General features: G+C 41.3%; 1 protein-coding gene across 1 annotated transcript in view; it reads left to right on the top strand.

The window, feature by feature from the left end:
* The window catches only part of fut8b (fucosyltransferase 8b (alpha (1,6) fucosyltransferase)), a 96,166-nt gene extending 87,023 nt beyond the window's left edge, over positions 1-9,143 (top strand). The window contains exons 8-10 of the mRNA XM_087852444.1: positions 3,350-3,526; positions 3,687-3,837; positions 7,409-9,143. Coding sequence (XP_087708570.1) covers positions 3,350-3,526; positions 3,687-3,837; positions 7,409-7,747 — 667 coding nt within the window. The 3' untranslated portion in view covers positions 7,748-9,143. The remainder of the gene's footprint in view (positions 1-3,349; positions 3,527-3,686; positions 3,838-7,408) is intronic.
* The last annotated feature ends 3,504 nt before the right edge of the window (positions 9,144-12,647 follow it).

Here is a 12,647-nt window from a genome sequence, read left to right as displayed (position 1 = left end):
CTTTTTTCCCTTTTTTGTGTTGGCGGTAATCTCATAATAGATGACATGCTAACAAGTTTTAAAATGTGCTGATATGAAAAGCAAAACTGTAGTTTTCCATGCCTTTCATATATATTATACATATCTGAGTTGATCTATTTTCTATATAAGGTCTGGTGTACACTAAAGGGAATGTAAAGTATAACCTTTTTTGTTTCATGAGTGCTCACCGAGTGTGATCTGGATCATGATATGACCATCACAGTCACCAAATATTCATCCATTAAAGTCATTTAGGGGTGATATAATAGCACTACCCACACTACCCATCACCAAATTGCCAACAGAGAATATAATTTAGTCTCTCATAGAGGCTTACTGTAGCCCTGACAGCTCATTAGGATACTTGATGATGGCATTATATTTAATTTGTCATAATCTATAATTATGAGCACTGGAGATAAATCTTAATAACAACTTTGACATGTTTTGGTGTCAAAGTACAAGTTGCATCTGCGGTGATTCTACAGCTTTTGTGTATGTAATTATCATATGAGCTGTTTTGTAAAGATTCAAATGTTAATAGCAGCTACAGTTCCAAAGCCCAGCAGCCCAGAGCTCCGGTGGGCAGAGTACTGAGGTCATACTCAAACAAATAATTCATTTTGTCTGTATGCTATTGTCGTAATCTGCCAGGATCAGCGCTTGCTGCGTCTAGGGTGCGGGTGTTTGATGTCTATAATGTATGTTTTTACACCCACCATGAGAATTAGTCTGCCTTGGCAATATTGTATGAATAGGGAGGAGTGAATTGAATTATTGTGGCAGTTGTGTGGGAGAGCGCTGGTGGGATTGGGGGGGGCTAAGAGTAAAGCAGTACCTCACGGCGGCCTCTGCCGCTCTGACAGAGAGAGAAAAGAGCGAGATAAAACGAGGGTTTGTGGGAACAAAAAAACGGTAGACATGAAAGAAGAGCAGGAGCAGGAGAGAGGCACCGTAACAAAGGACGGGAAAGCCTGATGTCGAGACCTCTGTCCGATCAGAGACATCGACGCTGAATGAAAGACTCACGGCACCCATTCACCTGCTGTTCTCACCTCCATTCTGTGGGTTTCATTGCCACGTAAATAAAGGCGAGCAAACTCAATAGTTACTGATTGATCTGTGGCCAGCGGTAGAAATTAGAGACAAAGTGTTTATTCTCTCAACGTCTAACTTTTTCTACTTCTGCTTCATTCTCACAAAAGAGATCAAGGCAACCAGGAGGTCACAGAACTTTTTCAACTCCCAAAGCAGCTGAGAGATCCCGAATAAGTGGAAGTAAAAGACTAATAGGTTTCACCTAGGTGCCTCTGACTGTAGATTTTCCAGTGGAACTGCTTCTTGTCCAGCAGCAGACAGCTGGTTTTACTGGCCAGCTCCCATAGTGGAATTATATTAATGTGGAAAAGGCACACATGTTTGTGTGCCAAAAAAAAAAGAAGTGAACACTTAAAATGTCTTTTTCTCCAGTCTCACATTTATAAATTTCATTTTCTCCCTGAGGGCACAAGTCACAATGTAGATATAGCTGGGTAGTTGCGTAAGTGAATAGTTATGGTTGGAATAAAATTGTGTTTCTGCACCCATCAGGTTGACAGATGGTTAATGTGTCCGAGCAGGAGTTCTCATCGTTTGTTCCGTTTTCAAGCTGTGCTCTTTTTGTCAGATGTACAGCAGTGACAGCACTCTGTCTTTGTCCTTTCTTACTGGAAGCGAGGACAAGGATACTTAAAAAAAAAAAAGAAGAAAGGAATAAAAACAGCTGGGTTGGTTATTGCTCTTTCTGTCCATTTTTCTGTCTCGCTACATCCTTTAAACTCCTCTCTCTTGTCACTGTTGGCCTTTCTTGTTTACTTTGTCTCTGTCCTAGCATTTTTTTTTTTTTTTTTTTTGTGGGTGTGCATTTACACCAACAATAGAAAGATTCCCCAAACATGCCATTAAAGTAAAAGTGCTGTTTCCTTTTTACGTTTGCAGCAGAATAAATGCAGTTGTGAACAAAACATGAATTTACTGTTATTTTGAGATCAGTGTAGATTTAAAACTAGGTTTCGTCAATGACGGTAACACAAAAAAAGTGTATTTTCTTTTCTCGTCACCACCGTGTGCTTCTTTTCCCCCGACTGTTATTAACTTCTAACCGTTTTGAAAACAAATCCCTTAACTTTGTCACCTCAGTTAATCGCAATGTTTTCCATTCCTCATTATTAGGATCTTTGGCCATATTTATTGAACATCCATCAGCATTGCAGTCCTGTGAAAGTTTTCACTGGACTCTATGCAGTCTTTTTCAGCCACTCTGTTGTAGATTTACTCCTGTGCTTATGATCATTGTCCTGTTGCATGACTCGGGATCGGCCAAGCTTTTGGTGTCATACATGTGGCCTCTTTCACTCTTAAATACTTTGGTAGGAGTTCATGATCAGTTCAAGGTGCTCCGCTTCTGTGGCTCCAAAACAAACCCAAATCCTCATCCTTCCACTACCATGCATCGTTTGTGCTAATGTGCTATATGTCTTTCACCAGACATGGCGCCATGTTTTATGGCCAAACATCTCCACTTTTATTTGTCTAAAGGACATTTTTCCAGTCTTGTAGTTTGTTCAGATGAAACTTTGCAAATCTAATCTGTGCGTCATGCTCTTTTCTAGAGAGATAAGGCGTTTTCCTAGAAACCCTTCAAGATGAGCCATACTTGTCTTTTTCTCATATTGTGGTGACTGCTCCACACTAGCAAAATGCCACAACCTGTGCTCTTTATAGAGGCAGCCGCATGTGGTGATGATCAATAAACCAGGTTCATCTAATTATCACACTTGGTTGCTACTTGCACTTGTAATTCCTTTGGAAGTCATAAGAGTTTAGGTTTCCTGAATGTGTTTGAATATAGACATGTTTTTTCTTTCTTTCTTTATTTAGTTTTGGGGTTTTTTTGTAAGGCACAGTAAAAATATTGTGATCAATCGCTGGGATCTTCAAAATACTTCAGCAGTTGCACATGTTCCAGTTGTTGTAGATTACATTTTTAGCTTAGTCAACCAGTAACCAGTATTGAAAGAAAATATGTTCCTCTGGCAATGTAAGCACAAGAACTAGACACCGTGTAACGCAATTATGAGTTGCACAATCATAACTGTGTTACGACTGTTTTATGGCCTGGAGAGAAAATGCCGAACATTTCAACACAGACTTCATTCAAGATATCAGAAAGCCAAGCAAATAACCAGTTTAATGCAATGAAAAACCTTTGATTAGTCGTAACTTAATGGTGTAAGTTTAACATAGATGACTAATTTGTTGCCCTATCTTTGTCTCTCTCTGTCTCCAGAGTCCATGTGAGGAGGACAGATAAAGTGGGGACTGAGGCAGCCTTCCACCCCATAGAGGAGTACATGCTGCATGTGGAGGAGCAGTTCCAACATCTGGCCAGGCGTGTTCATGTCGACAAGAAACGGGTTTACCTAGCTACCGATGACCCATCTTTGCTGCAAGAAGCTAAGACCAAGTCAGTGTGTGTGTGTGTGTGTGTGTGTAATCTATAAGAGTGTTTATGTCCGACTGATGCGTACGTGACAGCGTGTTTTTGTATCTGCCCGTGTTCATTTTGTTTCCTTAGTGTGTATTTGAAGTATTTATTTGTGTTTCCGTGTGCATATCACTTTCAGGTACCCAGACTATGAGTTCATTAGCGATAACTCCATCTCGTGGTCAGCCGGCCTCCACAACCGCTACACCGAGAACTCGCTTAGAGGAGTCATTCTTGACATCCACTTCCTCTCCCAAACTGACTTCTTGGTCTGCACTTTCTCTTCACAGGTCAGTTCACGCTTTCCAGTTCATTTTTGGAGAGAGCACGAAACGGTGTCTTTGATATGTTTTCACATGAAACTGAAGGTCAGGATTGATTTGATGTTGGGATGAAAGCAGCTCGGAGTAACTCGGAGAGCTGACTGGAATGTTGATGCTTTCAGACATGGAGGCGAGAAAACAAATATGGTTGATGTGGAGTAAAAATAAACCTTGTAATCTGTCAGGATGTGCTGTTAACTATATTTCAAGTATTCTCAAGCTTGCGCATAAAGGTTCTTTTCATAACCTGCGTAAAAGCTGCTTTATTGATAAGACCTGCAGCCTTTCTGTTGTCAGCATCCTATATTTCGCCTTTGTAGTGTGCTCGCACACTCTGAGGTGTAGTTTAGCTTTGGCCAAAACAATAACGAGGCATGCACGACACTTTCCCCGCACTATTATGTTGCCTGTAATTTGTTTTGTACACTAACTAAAAGAGTGTTTATACTATATACCCAAGTATAAGTATATTGATAGTGAATTTGATTTGGCTGGCTTATAGCCAGCGCCTTACTTTGTTCTTGGCTAGTGCTGGAATAGTGAAATATATAAAATCAGCACCACTTAGCACAGGGGTGTCAAACTCAGTCACAGAAAATTAATACCTGGATCCAACTCAAACAGCCACACTGTGTTGATATTTATTGAGAAACATACTTGAATTTATTGTGTTTTTTCAGCTGTTCTTCTCCCAAGGCTTCTTAGAATTCAGATTTAAGATCTAAACCGATCTGAGAGAGCAAACAAACAGAAGAGATCACATTAAAAATAAAAGATACATAAGTGACATTAGTTTTTGTGTCTTACTTTCTTTAAAGTCTGAGTCATTTCTAATGAAATCATTTTCTCACAGCTTGTAGGCGGAGCTGGGGCATCGTTTTGGCGATAAAACGTGGGAACTGCGCAGCGCCCACGTAGCCATACTTTGTCTCGAGTGTTTCACTAAACTGGAGTTTGATCAGTTTGATTTAAATGTTTGTAGGTGCTCTTTCCAGAATGACTTACTGAGAAAGTGAAACTTAATTTTCTGGGCAAATCTCCACGTGCAAATCTTCATGTACTATGCATGCTCAGTTTTTTTTTCAGCAAAACGTCCACTTGTAGCAAATGTAGCAGTAGAGGCCTGTTTTGTCATCGATTGGCGGCACGCAGGAAGAAACCAGCGCTTCCTGCTTTTCCCACATTTTAAGAGCTCCGACTGCAGCGTACTTGTCTATACTCACACGGTCCCGCTCCCGAAGCCGGAGGTTTCGCGCTTTGAGATGTTTCATTATGTTGCACAGAAACCCCAACTCACACTGCCACTTTTCATGTCAGAGCTCTGTGGCGTCTCTCCCCTTGCTTTCCATGTACTGACAAATTTCCTCAGACAACTCGAAACATCTGTTCAGCACTTTCCATCGGCTTAGCCGTCGCACCTCAGTGTGACGGGGCTTCACGTTGGGAACTCATCTCCTCCAAAGGTGATGGAAATTAGCGACGATTCAAACCTTTGGCTCATGTAAAGTTAACTGTGGGTGTTGCTGTGCTCATTACATGTTTAGTTTTTAAGAGTTTTACCACACAAACCTTCCTGGTGTGTGACGCAGTGTGCAGTTTTTCTTTCAGCATGCTCACACGGCTGCTCTTCTCTCTGCACATAGCAGGCACTCCTTTCTGCTTAAACTTCACCTCAAAAAATGCTTGCTTTTTGACTTTGACACATGACATTGTGCACTTTAACCATATTTTGGTTCAAAAACTCAACTTCAGTAAATGCTGCGATGTAGTTATTTCTTCCACCACAGTAAATCTGGCTTTTACAGCAGCTTTACTTTGAGATTTGGTTTTTGTCTGCTGTGACACCAGACTTTTTTTTTTCTTTTTCTTTTTTTTGTTTTTAACTCTTCTACCTTCTGGAGTTCGGCTGTATGTGCACATCCCAGTGCTTGTTTTGGTGCTACATTTGCTCATGTCGTCTGATGGTATTTTCTTTCATTTTTCCACATGAGCTCCACACATAAAGGATAAACCTGTTTGTCTTATGTTATTGAGCAGATGCTCCCACCTCCCACCTGTATTTAAAGTCCGGCTTTTGTTTGTTCATTTCTTTAACTCAAAACAACTGGACGATCACAGGACTCTGAGTATGTCAATCAAGAGTCAGGAGGCCATAATTAACATGCCAACATAGCAGCTATCGCAATACAGCCTGGGTGTAGTCCAACTGGTGTGCTTGTGCATGCCTGTTTTGAGAGGCGTATTATAGCTGGCACTTTATATAATTTAAAGGACCACAGGCCTTGCATTTAGCATGTGGGATTTAGCATTTAGCATACTACATACCATATTATGATGATAGCGTTAGCTTTCACTATGTAGCATTTACCCTCTGACTGGATTTTTTTTTTTAAAAATCAAAAACATTAACAAATAAACATGACTTCATGCTTGCATTGCATGACGTTTTCTAGCATATTGGGGATTGTGCACCTCAATATGAACCCACCAGTCACTAGGGAAGATCATGTATTTCCAGACTAACTGACAAATGTATCCTAGAGGTTCTTGGCTGTCACTCGGTGAAGCCGGTCATATTATGGTTGTTTAGTTTACATGGAAGCCACTGACCTATTTGCAAAGACTTGCTAACTACCAGCCTTTTGACTTTAAACAGTGTAACACAAACCAGAAAAGTAGCCAGCACATTTTAAAAGGCAAAACTTTTATTTTGAAGGGGAATTTTTCTCCATCTCTGGTTTGGATCATGCTTATCACAATTTCACTGGTGTGTTTGTAGAGAAGTCTGCTTTTTTTTCCATTCAAACTACAGGCGAGCGTGCAAATCTGCTAGCAGGCAAAGCAATCACGAGGAGGTTTGTGCCAACATGTCAGGGAATACACATTTTTCCATAGCAACCAGTGGTTTCTAGGGAGTTGCTGACTGGTCTCTAGGTCTGTGTAATAGAGGCTTTACCAGGTGATTTCCTAGCATAATACTTGCAAACCAGACTGGGAATTCACATTTTTCTGTCATGTAGTGACGGTAATAGAAGGATGGTTGTGGTCCGGGAGTCTATAGTGATTAATGGACTCCACATCAACAAGCTGTCGTTAGCTAGCATTGCTCACTATTGACATCATTGCAGAGCTGAAGAGCCACGGCACTCTGGAGCAAGCATTAAATTCCTGTTCTTTGCTTATCCACAAATGAATGCTCCTTACACTGAGATCAGTCCAAAGTCGGTGAGAGGCACCTGAGAGAGTCGGTACACATTCATAAATGTGCTGTAGGAATAAAAAGTCAAATCTATGTGAGGAAGCTTTCGAATTTATCAGTGTGAAACGCTTTGATAATCATTCATGTGGTCACCAACAAACACATAGTTTCCATCCATAAGTCACTTACCATGTTCTATGTCTCTTTGGCTAGGACTGAAAATGTATATGTCGAAGTCCCTCTTCGTCTTTCAACACGATTATCACCAAGACGGCTTTAGATCTTGAACATGTATGGATGTTTCTATAAAAGTAACACCTGGCTGTGCTTCTGTTTCAGGTCTGCCGTGTGGCTTATGAGATTATGCAGACACTGCATCCAGACGCCTCCTCCTTCTTCTACTCTCTGGATGACATCTACTACTTCGGAGGTCAAAACGCCCACAATCAGATTGCCGTCTACCCCCACCAGCCCCGCAATAGCGAGGACATTCCCCTGGAGCCCGGCGACGTGATCGGCGTGGCCGGGAACCACTGGGACGGCTACTCCAAAGGCATCAACCGCAAACTGGGCCGCACCGGCCTCTACCCTTCCTACAAGGTCAGAGAGAAAATCGAGACCGTGAAGTACCCGACGTACCCCGAGGCTGACAAACTGCTCAACTCTCAAAATAAGTAAAAGAAGAAATGATCGAAAAAAATTAAGAGAAGGAGTGAGGAAAAAAAACATGTAGTCTCCGATTCCAGAGAAGGAGGCTGCTTTTGTACAGAAGAGAGAGGCGTACTTAGTGCGCTAAGCTGAGAAGAAAAGAGGAAGCCTGTACCCAGGGGTGATAGGAATGCGAATGCACTCTGTGTGTTAATGCGTGAGCGTGAATGTGTGTGTATGTGGGAGAGAACGCGTGTGCGCACTTGTGTAAATGCCTGTGCATATGTCAGGTCATGGAAGACTTGCACCCTACCACTACTCCCCCGCCTGACGTTCTGATATCGGGTCCGTAGACATTTAGACGTGAACATTGATTTTAAATAAAGCAAGAAAACAATTAAAAATCTACACAACCGACCGAGCTGTCTCTCTCCCGAGACGGCGCCGGGACTACTGTAGAGTGAGCTTCGAATCAATGACTGAGGAGAAAAAAAATGACAAACTGGAAAAGAAGTGTTTTGATTTTTTTTTTTAATTTAATTATTTTCAGTGGTTTTGATTCTAATCTTGCCTTTTTTTTGTTGTTCGTTTTATCTTGTTTTTGTTTACTGAATGTACTGGACACTCTTCTCGCCATGCTCACCGCACCTACACCCCCCTCGATCCCCTTCCTCCTTGCCTCTCTTACTGTGCTTCCTCCATCTCGTCTCTTCACGTGCAATTAATTTTACAATACCATGTTGTGCTTTTATCAAGTGTCTTTTTAAGGTCTTAATTTTGTATGTATGGGGCTTGTGCATTGTATACTGTACTGTGTCCGTGTGTGTGTGTGTGTTGAAAGAGAGGATGAATGGGTGCGATCAAAGTGTGCCTGTGTGTGCTGTTTAAATCTAAGGGGCCATGTCATGACCAGGTGCCTGGTTACTGGTGAGCAGGTTTTTTTTGTTGTTTTTTTATTTCTTCCTTCCCCGAATGAATGTTTGTGCAGTTGAGACTGGCAGCGACAGTGGGGACTGTCCTCATCCCCTCAGAACAACGGGGAACGCCAGTCACTCCGCCGGTAACGAACAATGGTAAGATTATGTGGAGTGTGGTGAACTCACAGTGCACGCGCACAGACACCCACGCAGACACAAGAGCCGTCCCGGGGCTCACCAAACGAAGCACTCCACTGAGATAATGTCCTTTTCGGCATCTTTGCTGTTTCTTCTGTCCATCTGTTTTTCTTTTTGTTTGTTGTTTGTTTTTTAAAATTTTAACATTGCTATTTTAAAATAAATGAGGAAAATATGCCTATGTTGAAAATAATAATGATATGTCATATCAAAATTCCCCATCATGAAGGCTTTTTTGTTTTTCATAACTTATGTTCTTGGGCATTGTCTTTGATAACCACAGATCGAATAAACTTGAGAAACCAACACTGCATTTTTTTCCCCTCCGGTCTGGTTCTGTTCACCATCTGCTCCTCCGTCTCTTAACTCTCAACAAGCGCTTCACTCAATCAGGCTAAACATGCTTCAGCTACACTGCACTCATTACAAGCTGAGAATCGAGGCTTCATATTCTGAAGGGCATCCATCCATTTTTCAAGAGCATAACTCATCGCCCGAAGTTGATCTTTCAGTATCTCCGTTAAAAAAAAAAAAACAGGAGAACCTTGACTCTTATCGGCGCAACTTTGTGCTGAACATTGGGGGGGTCAAGATCGCTGTCTAAATAAATAAATAAATCTGGGTAAATTCCCAGATGATTAAACATGCAACTATTTTGCTGGTAATACCTCAAATTAGTAAAGAAAATCAACATCCTATTTATGCAAGATAATTCATAATTTTATTGAGGGGGTTATATTGGTTGGGTCTGATTATTGGGGGGGGTCATAACCCCCCTAAACCCCCTGGAAGTTACGCCCCTGCCGACTCTCAAAGTCAGCGGTCCCCAACCCCTGGGCCTCGGACCGGTACCGGTCCGTGAGTCGTTTGGTACCTGGCCGCGAGAGTTGAGGCTCAGTTCTGAAATGTATGGATTTCAGGCTTTTTATGTTTTCAGCGATATTTTGTTATCGTTTTTATCGTTAACTCGGTTTTCTTGGGTCTTTTCACGTGTGTTATGAATAAATCTTCTTTTTTTTTGGTACCGGTACTAGTTTTATTTTGTTGTTGTATTTATCCGCGACACCTTAAAGGCCGGTCCGTGAAAATATTGTCGGGCATAAACCGGTCGGTGGCGCAAAAAAGGTTGGGGACCGCTGCTCAAAGTGATATCATTTTGGAACCCTCAGATTCGAGCCAACTCCTAACTTCAAAAGCAGCAGTAGTTTGTTTTATAAATCATTCAGCAAGAGAGTGAATTTATTTGAGTCATTTCAAAGCAGGAACTCTTTAAATTTGTCTTTTGATTTACATTTCAAACTGAACACCAAGATCACTACCTTCACAACTGAGACATTGCCATCCTTCATTTAAATATAGCTTGTGACAGCTACATGACATTTCTGCCCCAAATGCCAAACAGGTTTCCCTGTGGACTCACAATGTAGGTACGTCAGCGAGGCATTCATAAACTTCCTGCTCTTGTCTGCTGTCCTATTTCCTACTTCCTGCGTGTCTAAATCGTTTATGATCTTGTTCTCTGTGTCTTATTTATGGGCTGTCTTGTTACTTTCTTACTCAGGGGGCTCTGGGAGTTTCATTACAGATCCCTCTTTAATTTCGACGCTGATCTGCATGCTTCATTGGACACCCATAAGGAAAGCCGTGGTACTGGTAGAGATGATGAGCTTTTTGGTACGATTGAGGGAGAATAATAGTTTTATTGCTTCTTTTTTTTTCCCCCTCCCCCTCCAACACTTGACAACAATCCACAACCAATTTAGCCCACGTCGACAAAGCGTTCACAATGCACATGCAGTGTGCAGCAGTTCATTGAACATCTCTTTTTCACTGGAAAAAGAGTCCCTCGTGGGCTTTATATAAACGCAGCTAACTGGAGGGCACTTTAATTAAAATACACTCGTTGCTGTCACAGTGGCCTGTAACAGTTGTTTAAGAGAGACGTTAGTTCAGTTAATTATTCTGTTAATTGGCCACCGCTCCTGATAGAAAGCGTTCAGATTTTGCAGCAGGCAGCTTTCTTTCTCTGCAATTCTGGTGTAATTGTTGCACGGCTCTTTGAAAACACTGCAAGGCCATTTGTGGACCCCCCACATGCAGTTGTGTTAAAAGGGAAATTTTCGCAACTGATTACCTCACTCAGTTCCAAAGGCATGCGTTTTCTCCACAGTTCCAGCATTTTTTTCAGTTCTCCCTTAGACTAATAGAGCAATATTCACACAAACATTGAGTTAAAAGACAAACTTCCTGCGAGTCATAAAGAGACCCCCTATCAATGTGATTACACTGCAACAGATAAAAACCAGAAGCATAGAAAACTGTCCTCACTGACAGCAATTCTGGGTCTATGAGACCAGAGTTATGAACAAAACGCTAACCAGAGCATCCTAATATGTAAGTTTGTAGGTGACTGCATGTACAGTTCACCATAGAAAGAGTTCATGATGTTAAGGTACAGCTCATGGTAATCACAGTTGTTTAAAAGAACAAACAGCTGTCAAAGCATGCAAACGACAGATAGAACTTAAATATCTAAAGTTCATAACAATTCAACCATACCTGGATATTTCACTTTCGGCATGAAAAAGTGAGCACCTAAGTTTGTTGATGTCAATGCCTGCAAATGGAATAACATTTTCTTTCTGTATATTTCTGTCTGGACCAAAGAAATTGATAAATCAGTCCAAAATTATTTAATTATATTTATAGAGAGATAAAACCGAAGCCTCTAAACTGTTCAGTTACACTAGTGTAAAAATAGGTTGTCAGGCTTCTTTAGGAATAACTGGTGATTGCCTGCTCATTCAAGTTGGTTGCCCAGAGGTTGAGGTTGTTGCGCACTCCACTACTGGTTGCAAGGCAATTGCACAGTTCACCTGGTGTGAGGCGACCCGTCTTCAAACCTTTAAACTGAATCCAATCTCTCTTAGACAAACTGACAAAGGTTTGCAAATAATTACCATCTAATTCATATATGTATTTTATTGCCATTATTATTTCCAAGCACCTATGTCATTTTACAGTTAAATTGCTGGTCTGCAGCAGCTACAGGTTTATTAATTGGATGGTTTCTCGACCCCACGAGGAAATTATTGTGTTACAACAGCAGGATGACGAATTAAATAGTATTAGTACAGGCTTTATACTGTGAGAGTGGTTTAAAAGTAAGTAGTTAATGTGAATTTCTGTGTATATAGAAGCTAACAGATATTCAATTTTTGCCATTTTTATAATTGCCAACTTGACCTGATTCAACCGCAGACTGATAGCAGTCGGCCTTGGTGCTTTTTCCCATTTTTATGTCTTCTTGACGCACCAAAATCATTCTGTCTTTGAAGCAGCCATTTCAAAATTAAAAAGATTGCAAGTTCATCGCACGCAGTTTCAAGAATTTTATCCTTGCCTCGGTCTCCAGTCATCATTTTCTCTTGTGTGACTTTAGCACAAGAGAAAGAGACCGTCAACAGAACGAGGCTCAGGAAGGGGAAACAATCTGCCGCAACTTGTTGGGCTGGCGAGAGGAGCAAGATGACAGAAGAAGAAGAAAAGACTATAAAGAGAATAGACTTCAGAAAATAGACAAGCATGATCCTTGCCATGCATAAAATCAAGAGGCTAGTGTGTCGAGCATTTAAATCAGACAAGCTTGGGTTTGGGAAAGCTTCATTTTGGCTCTTGCTGATCTGATCTCAAGGATTTCTCATTGCCCTCTTTCTTACAGTTAAATGACCTGAAGGTGACGATTACTTCAGAGCCAATCTGGTGACTGATAACTCTTGTGATTGTTGTTTCAAAAATGTGAGCCTACCTTTTAA

This window comes from Neolamprologus brichardi, chromosome 15 (assembly GCF_056152115.1).
Source record: "Neolamprologus brichardi isolate AB-2024 chromosome 15, ASM5615211v1, whole genome shotgun sequence".
NCBI lineage: Eukaryota > Metazoa > Chordata > Actinopteri > Cichliformes > Cichlidae > Neolamprologus > Neolamprologus brichardi.
This window is presented reverse-complemented; position numbering and strand designations above follow the sequence as displayed.